Here is a 25,296-nt window from a genome sequence, read left to right on the forward strand (position 1 = left end):
CCCTCCCACTAATTCATTAAACAAAATAAATATTAATGATATAATTTATTTATTTGAAAGGTACGCACACAGAGCTTCCATCTGCTGATTCACTCCCCAAATGGACTTCATGGCTAGGCCTGGGCCAGGCCAAAGCCAGGAGCTTCATCTGAGTCTCCCACATGGGTGAAGAGACCCAGGCAGTTGGGACAGCTACCACCGCTCGCCCAGGTGTATTAGTAGAGTTGGGTCAAAAGTGAAGCAGAATAAAGCTGACTTGAATCTGTCTCCGGATGGGATGCCGTCACTGCAGGTGGTGGTCTATGCTGCTGCACAATAGTAGCAATCTCACAGAAACTTTTTTTGAGCATCTTTTATGTCCCAGGCCCCAAGTAGGGTGCAAAAGCTGTAAGACATTGGTTTTTAAAGAGCTCAGATATGTGCCTAGGAGACAAGCTTCTGTTCTTCAGGTTGTAAAACAAGACAGACAAGTGACATAAGCATTTCCTACTTGATCCCTTCCGTGTGGGCTGGTGGGGGCTAATGTTACCTGTCTAGGTAACTTTCACACCGCAGAGCCCCAGGAGCTGAGTTGTCTCAGCTGTGTGGCCACGTTGACTGTGTTGTGACCCTGTAACTCTGTCACTGTAAAGAGGATTATCCTTTCACAGCACAGGAGACTGTCACAGCCCTCCTTCCCTGTTTTTTACTGAGTCCTGGTTTTTTGTTTTGTTTTCATTTTTTCTTATGTTTACTGAAGTTCCTGCCCCAGGTGCTTTTCTCATGTCCTGAAAATGATCGTCAACTCTTGCCTGTGTTCCTGAATTCAGCTGTGTGTTTCCAAGGATCCACTTGGATTTTCTCCCCATCTGCATATGCAGTTAAGTTTTCCAAGTGGAAAGAAGGGTACTCCCCCACCCCCCTTTTAAAGTCAAGGTGAAGATCACATTGGCAGTTAAAACTATTTCTGTTCTTTGCAGAGTCCCTTTCAAGGTTCTGTAACTGCACGGCTTTCTTAACTCTTTGAGGCATCCGGTCGGGGTGGAGGGGAGGCGGCCAAGTGTGTGATCTCGGAAGGGAATTTCAGTAGCAGGCGTTTGCCCAGATGCCTTCACAGGAAAGGAAACACTGTGTGATGGGCCAGGGGAAGCTTGGTGAAATGGATGGGAGTGGGCCAGGCATGGCCATCGTCCGGGGGCCTGCCTGCAGGGAGAGGCTGTGGGCAGAGGCTGCTGGGCTGCCAGAGTTCTGTGTGTGCCGGAAGCGCAGGTTTGGCTGTGAGGAATGGAATGTTCCCTGCTGTCCTCCAAGAGCAGAAACAGCTGTGGAAGAGCTGGAAAAGAAAATTGCTGGGAGGGATGAAAATGAGAAAACCTAGTGAGGTGGCAGGGCAGCCCTACCGTGGGTTTTGAGTGCTGTGTATGCACTGTGTGTGTACTGCGTAAGAGATTTTTTTTTTTTTGGCCATCTGGAATTTCTCCTGGGGGGGGGATGTAGGGAAAGCTGCTCAGCACCCCCTCCCTCTCAGAAAGGCAAGGATTGTTTGGACACTGGATTCTCTTTCATGATTGGTATTTCATTCCTCCTCACGAGGGCTCAGAACCTGTCACTTCCCTCCTTAGTGCATGAAAACTCTCAATGTTTAGCTTCCAGAAGCGAACTGTGCGTGGGTAGAGAATTGTTGTCAGCAAATGTTACGGGAAATCTTTATTTCTAGCTGGAAATTTCATCCAACTTCCTGACAATATTTATTTTAACAGCATCGTCCCCATTTAAAAAAATAATAATAAGTCCCCTAAGAGTTTAACCTTTCAAGACTTTTAGACAAGCTAGACTGGAACTCGTCTCACACGTCAGGGTTGGCTGTGCAGTTGTGTGACAGTTTATTTATATTTTTCTTTGCCATCTGAAAGCCTTGGCATGTCTTTGTTTTTGCCATTGTAGGCAGTATTACGTACGAAGGAACAAGGTTTCTGACTACAAGTCTGTTTCATGCCGTCACACTTTCTGTACTTCTGAGTGGCATGTCAGTCCCAAAGCAGATCAAACCTAGAAGGCAGTGGACAGCTAGAAAGCAGGCTGCAACAATATTTGAGAAACTTCTCAGGGGTCAGAGGCTGTCACCTCAGCCTCCCTCCTCAGCCTGGCTCAGTGCCTGCTCTTGGGAGAGTCTGTGTCTTCCCTTGCCCGTGCCCACGCGTGCCGTGTAGAGAAGCATCACAGGGTGGGGGCAGGTGACCGAGGGCAGCATAAGGTCAGGGAGCCCTTCCCCTGCATTGTCACTTTACCAGAAAAAAAAAAACAGGTCTGGCCCTCAATCATCTGAGTTCCCGTGCCACCCAGGACAGAGGGATCACAGCTTTCATCCGTGAGCCCAGTTCCCACCCTTGGCTTCCACGTGGTGGAAACTTGGATTGGAAAGAGGAAACATTGACTGTGACGTGCCACTAGAATTGGGAAGACTGGAAATCATTCTCTGTGCGTGGAACCCCACGTGGTTCTGGGCCCTCTTTACAAACTAGGATAATCCGGGGAGCCTGACAACAAAAGTGCCTGTACTCAGGCCTTCCACCAGTTGAATTGCGAGCTTGGGAGTAGTAGGGTGAGTATAAAGTCTCCACGGGTGATCGTGATGGGCAGCTGGGTGAAGAACTATTGAAGTGAGATCAAACTCCAGCTTTGTGGTGGAGGCCTCTGCCCAGGACCTGCCAAGAAACCATTTCTCTATACCCCTCTGCTGTATCCCACAGACTCCAGTGATTTCCACTGGGCTGGTCACATGACCTCTGGTGCCTGTGTAAGAATTCAGACATTCAACTGCCTGCCTCTGAGTTGCCAGCACCCACAAGTCCAGCAGTGAGACACACTTGGAACTCTGCCTGGTCCAGGACCCCAGGTGGACAAGCACTGTTGTGTGAAAGAAGATCTGTGTGGCGCATCTTTCTGAAGTCCCCCAGAGGTGCTGGAGAGAGCCCAGTAGGCAGTGGTGGGCTGCCTCCTGAACTGCCAGTTATGGCTCCTTCAGCTGCTGCTTGGGGAAGAAAACAAAAGAGTGAGAAGAGAAATTGTTGCCTTTGTTTTTTTCCTTTAAAAGCGGGGGGGGGGGGGGCTTTTAAGAGTGAAATTGCACAATTTTTAAAAAAATTTTAAAGTGAGTAGATTGCTTGTTGCTGAGAAAGATAAATTGATACCACATGTTGTTTCCAGACGGAACCTCCCCGTGTTCCCAGGGAGGCACTTGTAGCTGGTGTATGGGTTAATGGATGGTCTCCACAAGGCAAACAGTGAGGGAGAAGGGACCGAGGTACACAGAGGAGGGTCATGATGGTTGAGAAGGGACCCACCACTCTTCACTGGCAAAGCACATGCCAGAGCCTTTGAAAACAATCCTTCCCCATAAGGAAGTGTCCCTCACACCTTCTGGCTTCAAGTGCATGAACCTGGAAGACAATGAGTGGATGATGGTGATGCTACCACTGCCACTTGCTAACAGCTGTGGCAGGCAGCCCTTTATGCATGGCACTCCGGGGCTGCACACAGAGCTTCACACTTCATCTTCCTGGAGAACCTAGATATAGTGTTTTGGGACCCATTTGATGAACAGTGAGACCGAGGTGAGGTGACCTACTCAGGGTTGCAGGCAAGTGTTAGAGCCAGACTGCCATGGAAGCCTCCACATTGCCTCCTTCATTGACCATCTTAAGTTGCCTGTGTGCGTTACTCACTTAGTTAATTTTCCATGGAGTCCTTTTGTTTTTATATACTTCAGGCAGCTTCTTTCCAATACCTAATCCTCTGCTGTGAGGGTTGCCCTAACTAAAGGAAGCCAAGCAAGATGAATGGTGACTTCCAAATAATTCGGTAGTGACCCTTGGAGAGGCTATGGATAAAGCACCTAGCAGAGTTGGGAAAGAGTTTCAACTTGGGTTTGTGTTGATGCCTGCTAAGGGACCCTGTTGTTCAGGTAGTTCACCTGAGTCTGAGCCTTCGTGTGTAAGGTGCAGGTGCTGCTACACGCACTGAAGGTGTGTTGTGAGGACTGTCCCTGCAGATGCTGCTGTCAGCGAGGCCCCCACTGCCTCATACTGGCAGTTAGGGAACTGGGTGCTTGGGCAGTCCTTGTGTCCTTCCCAGCCTTGGACCACACGCCCTTGAAATGTTAGTGTTTCTGAAAGTCAGTCTCCAGATTTTAGCCAGTTGTACAAAATTATACATATACATTGTTGTAGTTAGGAATACCTCAGAAAATTCACATGAGTCATTTTAACCTTATGTAGAATATTTCTCTCTCTCCCTCTCTCTCTCTCAGTTGGTTTGGAATTCATACTCCTAGAAAAATAGCATTCCCTAAATGCTTTTTAGAGGAACATATGGCTAAATATAATTGATTGTTTATACCTGGTCTTTCTTGTCCATTCTGGATGTTGATATGGACCCTTCCCAGAATGGGAAGATAAGAGAGGACTTCTTATTGCCCCACATGGCAAAAAGACCTGCTTGCTTTTTCACCCAGAAGCTTAAGTTTTTGCTCAACATCTCAGATCATCTTGATAGAACTACCTGATGCTTGCTTGCTGGATGCTGTAGAGTGTGTGATAAGAGCATGCTTCATGTCTACTCCATGGAAAAAGTATTTTTCTAATTAGTTATTTATCCAAGAGGCAGCAAGCGCCAGGCAAAGTGTCCACCTGCTGGTTTCATTCCCCTAATGCCCCTGGTGGCTGGTGTTAGGCCAGGCTGAAGCCAGGAGCCAGGAACTCAATCCAGATCTCTCTCACTGATGGCCAGGACCAAAGTATTTGAGTTGTCACCTGCTTCCCCCCTGCCCCCTGCAAGGTGTGCATTAGAAGGAAATTAGAATTGGGAGCAGAGCCTGGATTTGAACCCAGGTGCTCTGATATAGCAATTCAGGGAATCTCCACCAGTGTTAATCACCAAGCCAAGTGCCGCCCACCGCTACTTAAAAAAAAAAACAACCCAGTTGTGATTTTTGGACCATTAGTAGAGATGTCATTATTCTTTTTAAATGCCATAAAAGTAGAAGGGAAGTGGAATATATAGTCTCCTGAGTGATGTTTGTTTCATCAGATACTCAACATGTTGCCGCTGTTCTTGCCTCAAACGTGTCTTCATGGCAGTTGTAGAGTTTGACTTGTGACCCGCATGTACTAATGCATGTTACCCACCATTGTGGGCTGCATTCTGCTCTTGCATGGTAACACTCTGGGAGTATTTCGGGTTATTTACTAATGGTAAAATCCTGCTGGCTTTCTGTATTTTAAAAACATTCTGGCAGAACACATGTTTTTGTATCTTCTACATAAATACAGTTGGTGATTGCCAATTTTTTAAGTGTGGTAGCTCTTGGGATGGCTCATGTTTAATCAATAAATAAAACCTCATCTGGCCTGCAGGTGCTGTTCCAGATGTGGAGAACAGCATCAGCTCTCCTCTTTTTGCACTGCCGTATGAGGCACTTGAGGCATTAGAGCTGCCCATCCCAGGCCGCGGGTTCTTTCCACCACGGCCTCCGTGCTTTATGAGAGCTAAGTAGAAACCCTCTGGCTTTCTAGCGTGACTGGCTCCAGAAGTGTATTATCTTCCATCGCCCTTACATCATCCCCGGCGGGGAGGGGCGGCTGGGAGATGATTACGGCCAGAATGAAGACGGGCACTGCAGCTGTGGCAGACAGATAAGCGATTTGTGCAGGGTCACATGGTTGGTCAGTGCCAGCGACGGGGCTGAATCTGGGTCATCCCTCCCCAATGGGTGTGTCCCACCATGTCAGAAGGAGGACGCTTACAGGTGCAGTCGTTAGCGTTATGAGGGTGTTCTGCCCTATTTGTTCTCCTCCGCCCCCAATAATAAACCTTTTATTTTAGAAGGGTTTTAGGTTTACAGCAGAGTAGCAAAGCTGCTATGGAGTTCCCATGTCCCCCTGTTGTTAACCTCTCACAGTGGGGTACATTTGTCTCCAGGGACAAGCCAGTCAAATTCAGGCTTTGTTAGATTTCCTGGACTTGCAACTTAAAGATTCTTTTGGTGCCCATCCTCCACCCTCATCTCCCCCCTGGCCGGGAACTCATCTGTATACCACATCAGTAATTGCCACCATTGTTTCATTGAAGGTTTCCTCATGATTAGAAGGGGGCCCGTGGGTGTTGGAAGCAGGACCACAGAGGTCGGGTATAGTTTTCACCATGTCATGACACCGGTATGTGCAGCCCATCCACAAGGCTGGCTGCTGCAGGTGCTGACGCTGACAGCCTGGCTGAGGCAGCCTCAGCTGGTCACGCCTCTCCCCTGTGAAGTTACCCAGGTCCCTGTTCCCTGGGAGGAAGCTGCTCTGTTTAGCTCATGGTGCTTTGCAGTGGGAGCATAAGTCTCTGTGGCAGACTTGTCTGCTCTTTATCAACCCAGTGAATCCAGCCCTGTCACTCTTGGCTTATGTCTGCGGGGTGTCTCGTACTAAGGCGTGTAATGCTGGCAGGAGGAAAGGGAGCCACAGAAAGGGTGGGTAAAACTCATGCCTGTTCTCAACCCCTGGAAGTGGTTCAGGAAAGGTGGCCGCCATCCTTGTCTTCACAAAGGCAGGGAGCATCAGAGAACTAAAAAGTCATCCAGGATACAGATTACCTTAGAGAGCCAGGGGGGATGTTTGCAAAGTGAAGGGAGGAGGTGATGTGCTAATAAACTGCAGGTGTGAACCTCAGGCTGGGAAGCGCAGAAAGTACCATGGAAGCCCAGAGGTGGGCAAACGGTGTCAGAGCTGAAATGTTGCCAGCATCTTGTGTCGCTAAAACCATCTCCCCTCCTCTTGCATATGAAGCCTTTAGGTTTGTTTGTTTGTTTCAAAAGGGCTATAGAGAGAAAGAGAGATCTTCCATCTACTAGTTCACTCCTTAAATGGCTATAATACCCGGAGCTGGTCTGGCTCGAAGCCAGGAGCTTCTTCTGGGTATCCTACCTGGATGCGGGGACCCAAGCACTTGGGTCATCTTTCACTGCTTTCCCAGGCACATCAGCAGGGAGCTGAATTGGAAGTGGAGCAGCTAGGATACAAACCAGCACCCCTGTGGGATGTCTCAGCACTGTAGGTGGGAGCTTAGCCTATTACGCCTTGCTGCCAGCCTTAGGAAGCCTTCCATTTAACCTGCTATTTTATTCCAAACCAAGGAAAGTGATGCAGGTGTTTTTGCAGTTTCAGTTAAGTTGTTTTTTTAAGCCTTTAGCCTCTGAGGTTGGTCTCACAAACAAGGAGTCTGCTTGGGGAGTCCGCTTTACCTGTTTCTTCCAGGTATTCAGTTTTGGACCGTTCTGGGCTCATATTCTGCATTTTCCTTCCTTCCCCACCCTATGCAGAACTCCATCCGACACAATCTGTCGCTGCACAGCCGGTTCATGCGGGTACAGAATGAGGGCACTGGCAAGAGCTCGTGGTGGATCATCAACCCGGACGGGGGCAAAAGCGGGAAGGCACCCCGACGGCGGGCAGTCTCCATGGACAACAGCAACAAGTATACCAAGAGCCGAGGCCGTGCCGCCAAGAAGAAGGCGGCTCTGCAGGCAGCACCCGAGGCAGCTGATGACAGCTCCTCCCAGCTGCCCAAGTGGCCTGGCAGCCCCACGTCACGCAGCAGCGACGAGCTGGATGCCTGGACGGACTTCCGCTCACGCACCAATTCCAACGCCAGCACGGTCAGCGGCCGCCTGTCGCCCATCCTGGCTAGCACAGAGCTGGACGATGTCCAGGATGACGACGCACCGCTCTCCCCCATGCTGTACAGCAGCTCGGCCAGCCTGTCACCCTCAGTGAGCAAGCCGTGCACCGTGGAGCTGCCGCGGCTCACTGACATGAACCTGAACGATGGGCTGGCCGACAACCTCATGGACGACTTGTTGGATAATATCACTCTCCCAGCCTCCCAGGCGTCGCCCCCTGGGACGCACATGCAACGGAGCTCCAGCTTCCCATACACCACCAAGAGCTCCAGCCTGGGCTCTCCGACCAGCTCCTTCAACGGCACGGTGTTCGGGCCTTCCTCTCTTAACTCCCTGCGCCAGTCGCCCATGCAGACCATCCAAGAGAACAAGCCCGCCACCTTCTCTTCTGTGTCGCACTACAGCAACCAGACACTCCAAGATCTACTCACTTCAGACTCGCTGAGCCACAGCGATGTCATGATGACCCAGTCAGACCCCTTGATGTCCCAGGCCAGCACCGCTGTGTCCGCTCAGAATTCCCGCCGGAACGTGATGCTGCGCAATGATCCGATGATGTCCTTCGCTGCCCAGCCTAGCCAGGGGAGTTTGGCCAATCAGAACTTGCTCCACCACCAGCACCAAAGCCAGGGGGCTCTCGGTGGCAGCCGTGCCTTGTCGAATCCCATCAGTAGCATGGGCTTGAGTGACTCCGGCAGCCTCGGGTCAGCCAAACACCAGCACCAGTCTCCCGCCAGCCAGTCTATGCAAACCCTCTCGGACTCTCTCTCAGGCTCCTCCCCGTACTCAGCGTGCACCACCCTGCCCGTCATGGGCCACGAGAAGTTCCCCAGCGACCTGGACCTGGACATGTTCAATGGGAGCTTGGAATGTGACATGGAATCCATCATCCGCAGTGAACTCATGGATGCGGACGGGTTGGATTTTAACTTTGATTCCCTCATCTCCACGCAGAACGGGGTTGGTTTGAACGTGGGGAGCTTCACTGGTGCTAAGCAGGCCTCATCTCAGAGCTGGGTGCCAGGCTGAAGGACCACTGAGGAAAGGGGAAGTGGGCAAAGCAGGTTAGTGCCCAATGCTTTGGTATAGAAATGACACAGCTGTGGGTGGGGTGGGCGGGTGGAGGGTGACATAGGGAGGGGTGTGCCCAGCTTGGGGCAGTGGGGAATCCTGTCTTCTGGGTGCTTTTGCGTTTTATTCTGCTTGTAGAGTTATGGAACAGTCGTGAGCAGTAACACAGGCTCCCAGCCAGGGCTTCTCAGTGTTTTACCTGACAACCAAATAGGGCTGGCCAGCTGGCTGGCCCCACAGCACCCCATATAGGGACAACTCCCCAGGTTCGCTGAGCTCGGAAACTTCAAAATGCACACCGCACAGACATCTTGTTCTTTGTGTCTGTCTTAGCTGACCTAGGACACATCCTTCCAATGGCTGGCTGGGTGGGTGGATGGATGGACGGATGGACAGCTGGGTGACTGGGAACAGAAGGTAAGGAGAGGAAGCAGGTGGCAGGCTTGAGTCATCTTTCAAGGTCAAAGACGTCAAAGGTCCTTCTTAGAAAGATGCTTAGATCTAACACTGCCACTGTTGTTCTTGAATTTTCCCTCCTTGGCTTTTCCCAGGTATTTATGTAGAATGTGATGTTTCAGGATTCTCTCAAACATGAACGTTTCAACCAGAAGAAAGATCTGTTGGGTTATTCTCACCATAGTCCTAAGAACAGTTAGCTAGGGTTCAGGATCTGAAAAAGCCAAGGGATTTAGTTGAAATCGCCAGTTTGTAGGAGGGAGCATTTTACTCATGAGCTTCCTCTCTTTGTTCCCTGTAAACAACATCAGATTTCAAACACCGATTGACTGTAGGCTGTAAAAAATGAGCTTTTTTTTTTTTTTAAATTGTGGCATTCGTTTGTGCTTTTGGAACCAGAAAGGAACTGTAATGGGGTAAGAGATACATTTGATTGGAATCAAGAGTTGAGGTTTTAGGGGCTAGTGTTGTAGCACTGCAAGTTAAGCCACCACCCGTGACACCAGAATCCCATCTCAAGAGTACTGATTTGAGTCCTGGATGCTCTGTTTCCAATGTAACTCCCTGTAATGCACCTGGGAAAGCAACTGACTGTGGTCCAAGTGATTGGGCTCATGCTACCCACATAGGCAACTAGGATGAAACTCCTGGACTCAGCCAGGCCCATCTCCGGGTATTATGGCTGCTTGAGGAGTGAACCAGTGGGTGGAAGATCTCTTTTCCTGTGTGTCTCCCTCTCTCTCTGACATTCTCACTTTCAACTAAGTAATTTTTTTAAAGATTTATTATTTTTTATTTGAAAGATTTGCAGAGAAAGAGATCTACCCACTGGTTCATTCCCCAAATACATTCCCCAAAAAGACTGAATCTGGGCTTGTCCAAAGCCAGGAGCCAAGAGCCTCTTCAGGGTCTCTCGCAAGGGTACGGGGGCCCGAGGACTTGAGCCAGCCTCCACTGCTTTCCCAGGCCACAAGCAGGGAGCTGGATGGAAGGTGAAGCCACAGGAACACGAGTTGGCCCCCGTGTGGGATGCCAGCATCTGAAGGTGATAAGGATGAGGCGGGCCTTTAGCACAGTGGTTGCAGTACCCACGTCCCGTGTCAGAGAGCCTGGGTTTGAGTTCATGTAACCCAGGTTTGAGTTAGGAATCTCCCTCTTGCCTTAGAATGAATTGCTCCCCTAAACAGCCTGTAGCATGCATGGCCCCAAGTCTATTTTGTTTGAACTTAAAAAAAATGTGCTTATATAAAATGAATAGATTTCACGTTTTTCACAATACAGATTAAGGAAGCATATGGTGTGTACTTTTATACTTTGAAATTTTATGTATACACTATCACCGCGTCAGAAACTCTTAATTACAGAAAACACACATCTCCCAAGTCAAGGACCCCAGCTGTAGCGATTTTCTGAGTGCACTCTGGTGGTTTCTTTATTTGTTTCTTCTTCCCCTTATTCCTCAAGACGATGCACTAGCTGGGTGAGCCTGCCTCTGCAGCCTCATGTTGGGAGTTGGGGAGGAGGAGACGTGGGGCCTGTGGCAGTGGAGGACCATGGTGAGATAACCCATCAGCCTCACGTTTCACATTCATCAAGTCCTCTGACCTGTGGGCATGTCTGCAGAAGAGAAGATAGCCATACCTTGGGGTGCCAACTGTCGGGGTGTCTCCCTGCTGGCTGTTTGGGTGCCGATAAGGCTGGGTGCCCAGGCACACACATGGGCACAGCTCCAGGAAACCCTCTGAAGAGGATGGTTTCCCCACCTCCACCACCCCTAGCACCTAGTTTTGATGGCGGAAGATGCCACCGTGATTGACAGGTTCTTCGCATGCCGCCTAAGCTTTTTTGGAGACACCACGCTAGGAGTAGGCCAGGGTTTGGCTTTATGAGGAAGATTGGAAAGCCTCTTCCAGGAAGGGTAGCTAGCTCTCTTCCTGTTTGTGCCGCTGGACATGTCACTAATAATAAAGTTCTGAAAGTATTCTGGCTCTTCACTGTGGTGAACCGAAGGCAGAATCATGAGTTTCAAGGCGCTTAGTACGTACAGTTTCAAATGCAAGCCCATGGCCCTCTTGAGGTGAAGCGGGAAAATGTAGAACTGTTAGAAGGCATCTGGGGCTCGCCTGTGTAGGAGCCCTAGGGTCCTGGGAATGGCAGTCAATGAGAATTTACACGTAGGCCACTTGTCAACAAAAGGAGCCCATCTTTGCTCCTCTTAGTTATTTGCTATCGGAATAATGTGGCAATTCTGTCCTGTTCTTGGAATTTATGTCAGAAGGTAGGACCAACTATAAGAGGTTGTAGAGAAAGTGTCCTGTTTGGTCTTCTGTGTGAGTTATTATCTGTTTTGGAGAATGTAACGTGCTAAGCAGAGGGAAATGTGAATCTATCAGGCATTACCTGAAGAACACATCCTGTGATTTGCACTTGTGGCTATATTCTTTGGTTAAATATGCTGCCCTGAAGAAGGGTTCTTCTGATCTGTCCCTTGGGGAGGGCATGACTGTCAGGGTCTTTTCAGTGTTGACAGGGAAAGGAAGTTTATACAACTTTGACAGGTGTTTTCTGTGTCAAGGCTCGAGCACTCCATCCACACATTATTTTTTTTCCCCCTGAAAAGCAGTAATGTCTAGCTTAAAGGTTACTCCTGTGAACCCGTGGGCTTTGTATGTCCCCCCTGGCAGCCAGGCAGCCTGCTAAACATGGGGACAGAGCCTCAAGGACACCTGTGTCATGTAGTTACATTGCTAAGTTATTTCCTTTTGCCTGTAGAGCTTGAGTTGAACATAAAGAGGGTAAAATATCAGAATGAGGGCTCTTGGTTCTCATCACACTTAAGCTCCCATCAGTGCCGCATCTGCCGTATGCAGTAGGCAACATCCTATAATCTTTTCGGCATTGGGACCCTACACGGCACACCACCTTTGTCTCTCTGGTTTGCCTTGGTTTGTGGAGATAGGAGCCACTTCCACCCCATCCTGAGACTCCTGACCACTGGAACTCCTTCCCAGCCATGCGGCAGGTGGCTGATGTTGGCTAACCACTTCCTCTTCCTGAATACAGAGACGTGTTTATTTGATGTTCATTCCAAGCTGGAGTTTGCCCACCTAGCACAGACATCACCCACCCCTCCCTGAGTTTGTGGATGTGAATAGTATTTTGCCCCTTCACCTCCCCCATTGTTTTGAACTTTAAAATTAATTCCAGGTTTGTCTTATGAATTAGTATTTAGAGGTTCCATAGCTCAAAGTGTTTTTATTTATTCCACAGAAGACTGGGTGTGTTCCCATCTGCTGGTCCACTTGCCTGGCTGAAGCAGGAAGCTGGGAAGTCATTCTGGGTCTCCCACATGAGTGGCAGGAACCCAGCCCCTTAAGCTATCATCGATGATGCCTTTCAAGATTGGCACTGGAAGGAAGCCAAAGTCAGGAGCCAGAGTTCAGCCATGGACCCCAACACTCTCAGTTCCAACTCTCAGGCATCCCAACCAGGATTTTAAGTGCTAGACCAAAGGCCTCTGCCATTAGCAGTTTTATTTATTTTTGAGATTGATTTATTTAATTTGGGAATAGAAATGCATACTGCAACATATCTTAAAATTTTAAGATTCATGTATTTGGGGCCTGGCGCAGCAAGCCTAGCAGCTAAAGTCCTCACCTTGGACGTGTTGGGATCCCATATGGGCTCTGGTTTTAATCTTGGTGGCCCCACTTCCTATCCAACCCCCTGCTTGTAGCCTGGGGAAGTAGTTGAGGATGGCCCAAAGCCTTGGGACCCTGCTCGTGTGTGGGAGACCCAGAAGAGCTCCTGGCCCCTGGCTTCAAATCAGCTCAGCAACAGCTGTTGTGGCAGCTTGGGGAATGAATCAATGGGCAGAAGATCTTTCTCTTATGTCTCTCCTCTTCTCTATGTATCTGACTTTCCAATAAAATAAAAAAGGCTTATGTATTTGAGTGACAGAGTTACAGGGGAAAAAAGGAGACACAGAGAGAGATCTTCTATCCACTGGTTCATTCCCTAAATGGTTGTAATAGCCAGAGGCGGGCTGATTCAAGGCTGGGAACTAGGAGCTTCATCCAGGTCTCCCACCTGGGTGCAAGGACACAAAGCCTTGGACTATCCTTTGCAACTTGGGCCATTAGCAGGTTGCTGGTTTGAAAGTGGAGTAGCTGGAATTTGAATTGGCATCCATCTGGGGTTATCCCACTTGGCCATCATGCCAATCCCTCCAGTAGCAATTTGAAAGAATTGTCTAAGAAGCCCCTAGCATCCTGGCTTTGGCTCCCCTGGGGTCAGTGCCTGGTGGTAGCCACAGAAGCTGGTCTTCCCCTCTCTCTTCTGGTTGCTGTACAGCCTCCCACCTGAGCCTCTCCAGTTGCCCGGGGGGGAACCTGGGAGTGGCTGCCCACCCTCCCACAGGCAGAGAGGCCATGCTGAGCCTCTTAGAACCAAGGAACTGCCCGGCGTCTGAGAGCTCTCAGGGAGCACAGACACTGCCATCTACCCACCCGGCAGCTCCTAGAAGCTGGGAACCTCAGTAACACGACTTGGAGCTTCAGTCTCTGTACCTTTATGATCTTCTGCAGCTCTAAGTTCAGTGAAAACTCATGGAACATAAGCTGTTCTCCAGGATCTTTCCTTCTAAAGCATCAGCAGCCAGGCCTGGGTCTACAATATGTCACTCAGCAGAGAGCTGTTGGGGTACAAGTGTGGTGTTTCTTCGTCTCCCAGTATAAATGTGGACCTTACTCTGTGGATATTCTCTCTCCCTCTCTTTCTCTTTCTTTCTCCCTCTCTGTCATAACCTCTTTATTTGCTAAAATCCTTGGCATTTACTAAAGGAAGGGAATTGCTTGATCATGAGGTCTCAGGGTAATTCCCGTGTTTCTGATAAGATAAAATTTTATTTTCCAGGCTGGATTTATTAAAGGTTTGCATGTTCTGTATGTCTTTTTTTTTTTTCTCTCTGTCTCTCTCCCTCCCTCCCCCTTGCTAATGAAAGAAATCTGGGACTCAGGATTTTTGTTTGCATGTTTGTATTTAGAAGTCTTCCTGTCTGTGTGGATGTTTGTTTGCTCAAGGGAAACTAATAAGCAGTCAAAGAAGGTCACAGGGCAGAGTTGAAGAGTTCCAGGGTCAAAAATCTTACATTCCCACTGAGCCGCCATGTGCGTGTGTGCTCCTGTGATTAATTGGAATTTCAAGAGCCATCTCTGTATGCAGAAAGTACAGTTAGAAGTGGTGAGAAAACACCTGTGGACTGTCAGGTGCCTTGTGCTCAACCGAAGAGGATGCCTGTTGGCAGGGTGGGGGTGCCTCCTGCACTTAAGCAGCATGTGCAGGTGTAGGCCTGCTGGAGCCACACAGGCATGGTGCACCTCACTCCTGGCATCTGTACAGCTGGCCAGACCACTGACCCCAGACTTGTCTTCTGTGTCCCTCCAGTTGTGAACCACCCTCTTCCCGCCCCCGCCATTCCTTTCTTTCAGTTCGCTCTTGGTGTCCTCCTCCTGCACACATGTGATACTTGCTTCCTGGGCCACCATCTGTGTCATCTGCATATCCTAGTCATATCTTACAGGTGGCTGAGCAGTCTAGACTGTTGATGGAAATCAGAGCTGATTTTGTGTCTTCCATCTCTTCAGTGATCTGGAGCCATCAGCTCATCTCTCCAAACCCTGCCTGCCTCTAGCAGAGAGGACTTGGAGGTCCCTTCCCCCATGCTGTACTTGGTAGCCAAACCATTACCTGGCTGGTGAGGGCACTTACACTTCACCCCCACCCTCCAAGGGATGTAGGGCACCCCAGCCCACACACTCCCATCACTCAGCCTCTCTTAACTCCTCACACCCCAGTAAATGACGCAGTCAAGAGTCATGAAAGACAGGGTCACACCCAGGGAACATAAACATTGTGACATTCAGGTCACGAGTTTATGGCCATAAGCATTTCCTCCTAGACTTTATTTCTCATGTTTGTGAGGACTTGCTTGAAAAGGGACAGCAACTTGAGACTTGATACAGAAGAACCAGGGCTGGTGTTAAAGGGTGTGTGTAGTGGAATGTATGGATAGGATGGTAAAATTGCTCCTTGGGTCCACTTCATCTTGGAAAATCTGGGAGTTCTTAGGAACTGAATTGTTTCTCCCCTACTGCCATAAGAAGCCTAGATCTTGTCCCACAAACAGTAGGTTTTGCCAGGGCTCAGTTAAGACTGGGAAGATATGAATAGACTATGAAAGCAGTAGCACCAAAAAGGTGCTGAATATAGAAGCTGGCAGAGAAGAGCAGACGCTTCCAGGAGGCTAGTTCACTTCTTTGCCAATTTTTACCACGCACCATTTTTGCACCTTCAACTTTCCAAGATACTTGGGACATTATAAAGGTAGCAAGAGGAGAAATCTGTCTCCCTTATTGGAGTGAGCACTGCTTTGCTGTGATCTTGGCAGCTCCAAGTCTGAAGAAATAACCATTCCAGGCTCTGTGGGGTCAGGTGTCAGGTGAGTAGCCCAGGAGGTCAGGGGAGGACAGCCTCACCAGGGCGGGGCCAGAGGAGCAAGCTTCACATAGGTGCAGAGGAAACAGTCTGGGCAGTGCACCTGCACCTGACCCATCTGCTGAGCAGAGGCAAAGAGGGTTCTGAGAACCGTGGAACCTGGTCCAACAAGGTCTTGGCCAGAGAGGATCCCAACATCCCTAAATGGCTTTTTGCCTTAAAAATGGTTCTTTGAAAAGACAGCAACCCAAAACCCACATACCATCCTGTGTGGTTCAAGGACATCTGCAGAAAATATAGAAAATCTCTGCCCCTTGGCTGTGGACTATAAGTCGATGTGTCCTGTCTCTGCTACCATGCTTTCCACGTTTGACGCCGAATGTGTAAAGGATATTGTCTCACAGGCTTGGTGCAATGATTCAGTGACTAAATCCTCCTCTTACAAGCACCATGATCCCATATGGGCACCAGTTTGTGTCCCAAATGGATGCAATGGCCGGAGCCAAGCTGATCCAAAGCCAGGAGCTTCTTCTAGGTTTTCCTTGCCAGTGTAGGGTCCCAAGGCCTTGAGCCATCCTTCACTGCTTTCCTAGGCCCCAAGCAGGGAACTGAATGGGAAGTAGAGCAGTTGGGACTCGAATCAGCACCCGTGTGGGAACCCATCCCTTGCAAGGAGATGATTAGCTGGTTGAACCATTGCACTGGGCCCATGCACACTATCTTGAATGTTCTGCATTTAGTTCCCAGCTTGTCCCATAGGTTGCATGTTTGGCTTAAATTGCCTTTTTTCTTTTTTAAGGTTTATATATTTTATTTATTTTGCTTGAAAGAGTTAAAGTGAGAGTGAAGAAGAGTCAGAAATAGATCTCCCATCCACTGGTTCACTCTCCAAGTGGGTATAGCCAGCAGAGCTAGATCAGTCTGAATTTCAGAGCCAGGAGCTTCTGGGTCTTCCATGTAGGTGCAAGGACCCAAGGACTTGGGCCATTTTCCACTTCTTTCCAAGGTCGTTAGCAGAAAACAGGAAAGGAAGTGGTACAACTGGGACTTGAACTGGCACCATATGGGATGCCAGCACCGCAAATGGAGGATTAGCTTGCTATGCCATAGCATTGGCTCCTGAAATTACCTTTTTTTTTTTTTTTAAAAAAAAAAGAATGGAAAGAGCTGTGCTTCACTTTAATTTTGTTTTTGAGACAAACCTTTCTGCAAGCATCTTTTAGTTCTAACTAGGACAGCAGTTGATAATCTCCTTGGATTTGTGGAAGTGAAAATTTCATCCTGCTGTCTTTTTTCCCCCTTCCATGTCGTGTTTCCTATCGGGTTCTCATTCTTCTCTGCTCTGCCTGGAAGATAAAAATACTGCTGAGGAAGTCGGTGGCATGAAGTCGTGGGAGGACAGCGGTAGGGGTGTGTATGTTTTATTCCCAGATTAAAGTTGATCAAGGGTCGTTAACGTTTTACGTAGTTTTTGGAGGCATCGCCTTCCCCCACTCCCTACCCCGCCCAGGCCATCATGTGATTTAGCAGTGATAATTAAGCAGGAACTCGCCTTCCCTGCAGATGCCAAGATTACAGAGGGACCCATGCTTGCTGGGACCAAGATGACAGCATCCATGGGTATTTTTAGAATGGGCCTCCTGTCGGGCTTCGGCTGTCATCTTCCCCCTCGCCCCGACAGCCTGATCTCAGGGTGGGGTGAGGAGTGCATCTTGTCCTCCTGAGACAGCTGAGACAGCTTCGGCTTGCTGATGGTGCACTGGCCTGGTAACGGCAGGGGGCCGCTCCAAGTCCTCGCACCAACTCTGCTCCTGCTTTTCTTTTGCACGGTTTTTGCTTTACGTCACACACAGGTCCACCCAAAGGGCACCCGCACAGACCACACAAGCCTCCCGGGTCACGGACACGTCAGACCTCAGCATTGCCTTCAGGACCATGGGAATGTCCTTCAAATCCAGAAAACCAGTGTCCTCCGTGTCCATTCGGCATCATTTACTAAGACTCCACTGCCTTCTCAGGCTTCTACTCAAGTCCCATAAACACGAAATGACACAGAGCCACTCAGAGTGGGTCACAGAGGAAGGACTGCTCTTTCTAGAAGCCCGTCTAACAACCCCCAGCCCTTCCTGGGGAAGCAGTGTCACCAGCGTCACACCTAGAAGGGCAGCTCTGTTTCTGCGCAGCCTTGAGCCTTTGCCCTGTTATTGCAGCATACAGTTGCAGACAAAAAGCAGTCAACTTGCCTGCTTTGGGCAGTAGGCCTTTTTGTATTCATTGGTCCTTTCTGTATTCACAGGAGCCACCTCTGGGCCCAGACTGCTGCTGGCCCTGCACCGTGCATGCCCTGGTCGGGCAGTGCCTGAGAAACAGTGTAAAGGACAGTCTCCAGCCCTGGGCTGCAGGTGCAGAGGCTGGCTTACTGCTGCAGTTGCTGCTGCTACTGAATGATGCCATTCCCTAAAGATTCCAGGCCTTTTGGGGAGGGAGTGGGTAGGCGGCATGGGGATTGTTGTTGGTGTAGATGGTCCTGTGTGGGCCTCCTGTCCTTGATTTCAGGGCTAATGACCTACTGTGCCTCCAGAGAAGGCTATGTTAATGGTTTGGTCCTGGGTGCCCTCCATCTCTGCTCTTCCTCTTAATGTCAGCATGAGAACACACTGCCCACTTGGCCTGTGTTCCCCAGGGAATAAAGTATGCCACTTCCCATTAGGTGCTGAGTAATTAATACCCAAAGGGAAGGGGGGAGGGCAACGGGAGGGTTTGCATTAGGTAATCCTTCACAGCTTCTCCCTGGGCACTTCCAGCAGGACAGCACTGGGACTCGGGCTGGAATCCCCTGATGGCTCATTGCATTGTAATGCTGAGTTGTAGTTTATTAAGCATTGTTGGGAGGGAACAATCTAGTTCCCTTCCAAAGGGTGTTATCATGAACCCCCATCCATTCTCTTGTGTCATGGGCCCAGGTAGAGTTGTTAGAATAACCACACAGGCTTTGGCAGGCTGACTTTGTTACAGACCCAGAGATGTGGCGCTCCTTCAGCTTTTTTTTCCTCTTTCCTCTGAAATCAGCAAGCCATGACTTTATTGTCCAAGATAATACCGTCCAGTAGCTCTACAAAAGCCAAAGAGGAAGAAAGGCCCCCGCCTTTTCCTGCTGTCTGCCCCCACCAGAGCAGCCCAAGTGCGGCTACGACAGGGGTCAGTGTGTGTGACCATGCGCCCAGAACACCCTCAGTATGGAGGCCTGTTGTCTTTGCAAGTACTGCCAAGTGAAAAGGCAAGGTTGCCAGCCAAGGACAGCGTCACAAGTGCTGACATATGTGTGTGCATTGTAGACAAGGACAGTAGGCTACTTGGTGCGGTAGCCTACTGACTAAAATCCTCTCCTTGCATCTGCCAGGATCCTGTAGGGGTGCCAGTTTGTGGCCTGGGAAAGCAGTAGAGGACGGCCCAAGGCCTTGGGACCCTGCACCCACAAGGGAGACCTGGAAGAAGATCCTGGCTCCTGGCTTTGGAGCTCAGCTCTGGCTCCTGTCAGCCACTTGGGAAGTGAGCCACCAGACAGATGATCTTTCTATTTATCCTCCTCTATGTATATCTGCCTTTCCAATAAAATAAATAACTCTTTAAAAAAGAAAGAAAATGCAGATGAACATATATCCTCTCCTGCAAAGACGAAACAGTTGCTTGCAACACAACTGTGTTGTGTGAGAATGTGCGTGATAAAGAGAGAGTGCTGACTTCTCTTTTTTTACACTCCTCACCTTGGCTGGTGAGAAGGTAATGAGGTTAGGATGCTTTGCTACCACTCCCCTATGCTTTTCTGTCCATTTCTTGGCTTCAAACCCCGTTTTCCTCTTCTGTGCCAGCCAGCCCTGTATCCATAACCAGAGGTATTCCATTGTCAGACTATCAGCTCCTTCCGCTGCACCTGTGCTTGTGGTCCAAGAAATGCCCCTTTCCTGGATTGACGGGGGAAGGACTATGGAGGCGGATAAGCCTTATGCAAATCCAGATGCCCTATTGTTTGTTATTAGTTGGGGGTTGGGAAGGTAGATAATTATTTGGCTGAGTGTATTCTATTTTTTTCTCTTGCTCTGCCAACTTTTAATATAGAAATCCCTTGGCCAGCATGACCCACTTAAAGATGACTTGCTCCTTTGGTGTGGAGGGAAGCTCGTGCACAGCCAGCCAGCACAGACTTTGTCCTCTGTAGGAAGTGGCTGTTTCGTGTCACCTGCTTACTGGGGGTATTAGTGGTGAGCACTCAATCCATGTGGCTGGTGGACAGGAGCCAGAGAGGTCTACGTGACTGTGTGAACAGCTCTCCTGGCTTCCCCAAGAAGAGTGCACGTCCCAGGTGACACCTCAGTCACAAACTCTAGAACAAAACCCACCTGCACCCTGGACATGCCTGACTTCACAGGGCTCCCTGACACATGGATAGTGTGCCTAGCTTTTGTGAAGCTTTTAAAACAAAGCACGCCGCTTCCTTTGTGGTCTTTGCAGCTCTTGAGCATTTGTAATAAGGACGAACTAGGAAACCGGGTGAGTGAGAGCTGTGCTTTGCACCATCTGATGTTCAGACTTCTGCAAGTGCCACAGCCAAAAGAGCTTGGCCAGGGTGCCCCAGTACCATGGGGCAAGGGGGCAGGCTGCTCCTCCAGTGTGCCCTCCTGCCACATGGGAGAGCGTTAATGATCTTGGGTTTTCTTCTCTTTCCACCTCCAGACCCTCAAACTGACACAAGATCTACAGAGAAAACCCTTTGCCAAATCTGCTCTCAGCAAGTGAACAGTGATACCGTTTACAGCTTGACACCTTCGTGACTCCCGCGCCATTTTCCTAACCCAGCAGAGACTGTTAACGGGCCTGACCCTGGGTGAAGCACTTGCCCTCGGAATGGAACTCTATGAAGTATGCAAAACCTTCCTTGGACGGGGGCGGGGTACGAACCACCTGCCAGCGAGGACAGCACCTGCCAGCACCGCCTACCCTCCTTCTGAGCACACCCACTTGAGTTCCTGGTGGTGACTGACTCTCACCATGGTTTTCTGGGATGTTTTAAGTGTTGTGTTTGTTTTCTTTTGACTCTCTGAGTTTTTTTTTTTTCCCGACATGCACTAACTTGCAGTATTTCTGTTTTCAGATGTTCACAGGCCTTCCTCTGGCAAATTGAAAAGCTGGAGGAAAATGATATTACCAGTTACCATTATGGCTTTGGGGGTCACATGCTTTTGAGGCCACAGAACTTCGTAAACTAGCACATTACATAAACTAAAGGGGGATTTTCTTTCTTCTTTTTTGTTGGGTAGAAAATTATCCTTTTCTTAAAAACATAACAATGGCACAATTGTCTGCTACGTGCGCGCATCCGGGACTGAGCCGAGCATAGGTGTGGCGAGCGGAGCACAGCGTCCGGCCCCGCATGTTTGCGGGGACTGAGTCAGGTTGGTCACCCAGCCTGCAGGTGCCAGAGCAGGAAGGTCTCCTGTGGGTGTCCTCAGCTGATGCAGTGAACAATGTGGGTCTGTGGGTTAGATACTAGGATCCTTCTATTCAGGAAAGAAATCAGCTCAGCTACTCACTTGTTGCCAAATGCCACTAAAGGATTTAGTTTTGAGAAAAGAAACAAAAAATGATGTCCTGTGCTGTTTTGCAGAAGACATGAGCTTGCAGGTGAGCATTATTAAGCTTGCAGTGAGAGATGTGTGAAGAGTGTAGACCGAGTCAGTGCTAAGGCAGCTTTGAATTCCCCGTCTCCTAGGTTCATACCCTGGGTGGTTTTCAGCCCTGCTGTGTGTAATCTGATCTGCCATAAATGTGTGAGAGGCATATAGCATACAAACTGATTCATACGTGTGTGTGTGTGTACATATATGCATAAGCTTGGGTTGGAATTGTACAAGGGATGCAATGAAAGTACACAATAGGGCAGCTTTAACTTTTTTTCCTATAACTCTCCTGCTTCTGTGGATTTCATTTTCTTTTGTTTTCCACAAGTTTTACGGTGCTGTCAAGGTGCTTTCTGTTGAACCTGGGAAGTCTGATCCTATTTGCCCCCCTCTTTGTAGACAGAGTCGCGGGGACACCTGTGGTACCTGTGACACAGGTGCGCTGGCGCTCCGATTAGCACAGCACATGCATACTCCTCCAAAGCAACACAAAGGCTCTCTTCTCCACATACACAAGCATCAGGCATATAAATGTATACATGTATTTTACCATGTACAGTACAAAAGCAGAACCCTTTGCATAGGAACACAGGCCGGTTCTTTGAGCACAGACCTCCCCTTGCTTAAGTGCCTGTTGATGCTTATGGCGCAGCAGTGGGCACCAACACACACATGCCACCCTAACCCTCCTGCACTCCCCACCTACCAGGAGCCCCCTTTTGTGCACCTTTGCTTTACTACTCCTTCATGGGGTTGCTGGGTGGGGGGTGGACCCCACCTCCTTGCACCATAAGCATTCCATCTGGTATTGTCAGTGTGTCTCGCCCACCTCACATTGGATCCTTGTGTTTGAGCGACAGCCCTGTTGATTTTGCCCTGCCTTTTCCAGACTATAAAATCATTGTGCAAATGTGGGTATAGTAGGCCAATAGCACATCAGCCTTTTCTACACTGCTACACATTTATAATCTTCATTTTAAAAGTATGTATATATTTTTTAAAGCATATGTATCCTGTTCATGTGTTCTGCTTGTTGGCGAGCCAGACCTGTTTACTGTGTTTCTTGGTAATGATGCTAGCCAATTCCTTGACTCCCATAGGAGCCTGCCATGGGCAAGAGCCGTCAGGGATCAGCAAAAAGGGCTGCTCTGGGTAGGATGCTGTGCAAAGGCAGTGGCAGAGGCTGGGGACAGCAGGTGGTGCAATACCAGATCCAGGGAAATCCCAGTGCTTCCAGATGAAGGCCTCCATCCTAGAGGACAAGTGGATGAACTAGGGAAAGAACTTCCAGCTCTTGCAGTTTTGCAGACCCTGGAGTTGCTGTGGGAACCAGAGAGGCAACCCCCCTCCTCCATCAACAGGTATGTTTCAGCTTAAAGATGCTGCATTCCTTGCCAGTCTGCAGCATCTCACCTACTCTCTTCTTTCCCATGCGTTTTGGGTTTCAGGCAGAACATATTACTGTTCCGGGACACCAGGTCACAGTTCTTAAGCCGAAATAGATGAGGGAGGGACAGTGGGGGCATGGGGGACAGGGCAGCCACAGAGCAGGTCGGGAAAATGGAGGCAGAATGCTTTGGTTTGTGTTTGTTCTTTCTCTCTCTTTCTTTCTTTCTCTTTTTTGTAACTCAGAGAACAGCATAGAATATTGTGAAGAGCTGACACCAAGGCTGAGTTACGGGCAGCCACCACGCAGTGAAATCTGCCAGTCCCAGGAGAGCATTGAATAGATAGCACAGCAGCCTCTCCATGATCCTGCCCCCCTTGGCTGGCCTCCTATACACAGCAGCCAGGCTGCCTTACACCAGCCTAGTCCTAAGCTGCAGCACTGGGCAGGTGGGACCCAGGCCCTTCTGGCTGCTCTCTCAAGACCCTGTTTGCAGGATGGGCCAAGTGGTGGTTGGCCGCCATGTAACACTCCGTATGTCATGGGTCCCTGACAATGAGTTTTCTGACCTGGTCATTCTGGGCACTGGTGTTTGATACCCCAATGCCAGCTACCCAGGGTGCTATGGAGCTTTTCTTTCCCATAAGCCTCTTTACAAAGCTGTTGGTTTCATGATGAGAAATTAGAGGATTTGATATTGGAATCATGACAGGCACTCTGTAGCTCCATTGTTCCTGAGAGGGCTTCAGAGCCAGATACCTGGTCCTAAGGCTGGGAAAGAACTCTGGCTTGATCCTGTCCCTTCCTGGCAGAAGGACTGGGCACCAGGCTTAGGGTGCCCCACTGATTGGGAGTGAGTATGAGACTGGCAGTACAATGACATGTGAAATTGTGTGTGTGTGTGTGTGTGTGTGTGTGTGTGTGTGTGTGTGTTTCACTGCTCGGGACAGGTGTGCCCCATCTCAGGTGCAATTCCAGGTGGCTTCCAAACTTTTATACACACTCAGGCAAGGGAGGAGCAGACTTTGCCTTCCACCTGATGATGGTGAGCTCATCCTGAAGAACAGACATTTGAATCTTGCAAAAGACCATCCACAGTTGAGCAATCTCTGCCCATGCACATTCTGGTGTTTAGGGCTAATGAGAAGAAATAAAGTATTACCCTTTCTCTGTAGAAGCAAAAGGACTGCCCACCCTTTGCCCTGGCAACTCAGCGTGCTGATCTTCTTAGCCTTGGTATATTTGGAAAACATTGTATGATTAGGCAGAATGATACTCTTTTAATTAAGGGAAGCAAAAAAAAAATTTTTTTTTCATAAAACATAATCACTAGTCAAGAGGTACGAAAAAAACCAATCTCTCCCTGGAGATCTGGGGGAGGCAGGGTACAGCAAGGGCAAATTCAAGTTGCCATAGAATCATGTCTCATCCGACAAGATCCCAAAAGCAGTTGCCCAAGCGTGTGAAGGGTACAGTGATGTACAGCTCAAGTGGGTAGCACTTTATGCAGGTTGAGTGAATGGCCTATTTCCCTCCAATTGAGTCTGATTTGTATGTGTTTTTCTTTGATGAATGATTGGTTGCAAGGCCTCTGCCATTCTAGAAATAATCCGTGTAGCTGCTTTTAAGAGACCATGTGTCTGGTCCCTCACATCTCCCAAAGGATGTCATTGCCTGGCAATCAGACTTCCCCTGTATACTAGTTCTAGCACATCATGTACACGGGAAATGTAAACCGATGTGAAGGAGGGCCAGAGAAATTAGTTTAATGTTTTAAAAAAAATGTATTGTGCATTTTGGCCTCACATGTTAAACTTTTTTTTTTAAGAAAAAAGTTGCATGAATGGAAAAAAATCTGTATACAGTATCTGTAGAACTGTCTTATCTATTTTTGATTTCTTGCTTAGACCCCCATACCAATTAGAAGTAAATATGGTGCATGGTCATATTCAACAGCCACTGGTCACGCAGCTCGTATCTTGGTTTGAAGCACCTCATCCTTCCTCTCACAGCAAACACTATCACAATGCGTTCTGACTGAGGACTTCGTCTAACCATCTGTTGCCACAAATTAACTTCACCGGCTTTTCTTCTCAAAGATCAAAACCAGTTTGATTTGGGAATTTTTCCCCTTTCCAAATGAATTAGCAATGATGATGATGCCGTACTTTCCTTGGTGTTTGTAGATATTGCCTTGTGTATTCCATTTAAACCCATAATCTAGTTTGTAAAAGAGATGGTGACGCATGTAAATAAAGCATCAATGACACTCTATCTCACTCTAGAAAAGTCTTTTTGTTCTCTCCTGATCTCAAAGGCTGAGTTTATCTCGAAGTTGACCCCATGGAGCTTCTTCACAGGCTGGGAGAGGCACGAAGCTGAGATCTGTCAACTAAATGAACCCAGTGAACTTTGGCCCATTTCTTCCTCCTCCACAGAGACCCAAACCAGTTAGTAGAAATCCATGTAAGGCATTGTGTGTGGTGGCAGGGAGCGACTTGGTTGACACA

The 25,296-nt window shown here is 48.9% G+C and overlaps 1 protein-coding gene across 1 annotated transcript in view; it reads left to right on the forward strand.

The window, feature by feature from the left end:
• The window catches only part of FOXO3 (forkhead box O3), a 109,786-nt gene extending 84,726 nt beyond the window's left edge, over window positions 1–25,060 (forward strand). Inside the window, exons 3-4 of the mRNA XM_040983867.1 lie at window positions 7,343–8,766; window positions 20,456–25,060. Coding sequence (XP_040839801.1) covers window positions 7,343–8,731 — 1,389 coding nt within the window. The 3' untranslated portion in view covers window positions 8,732–8,766; window positions 20,456–25,060. The remainder of the gene's footprint in view (window positions 1–7,342; window positions 8,767–20,455) is intronic.
• The last annotated feature ends 236 nt before the right edge of the window (window positions 25,061–25,296 follow it).

This window comes from Ochotona curzoniae, unplaced genomic scaffold, assembly GCF_017591425.1.
Source record: "Ochotona curzoniae isolate NIBS_2020 unplaced genomic scaffold, NIBS_Ocur_1.0 contig_3819, whole genome shotgun sequence".
Lineage (NCBI taxonomy): Eukaryota > Metazoa > Chordata > Mammalia > Lagomorpha > Ochotonidae > Ochotona > Ochotona curzoniae.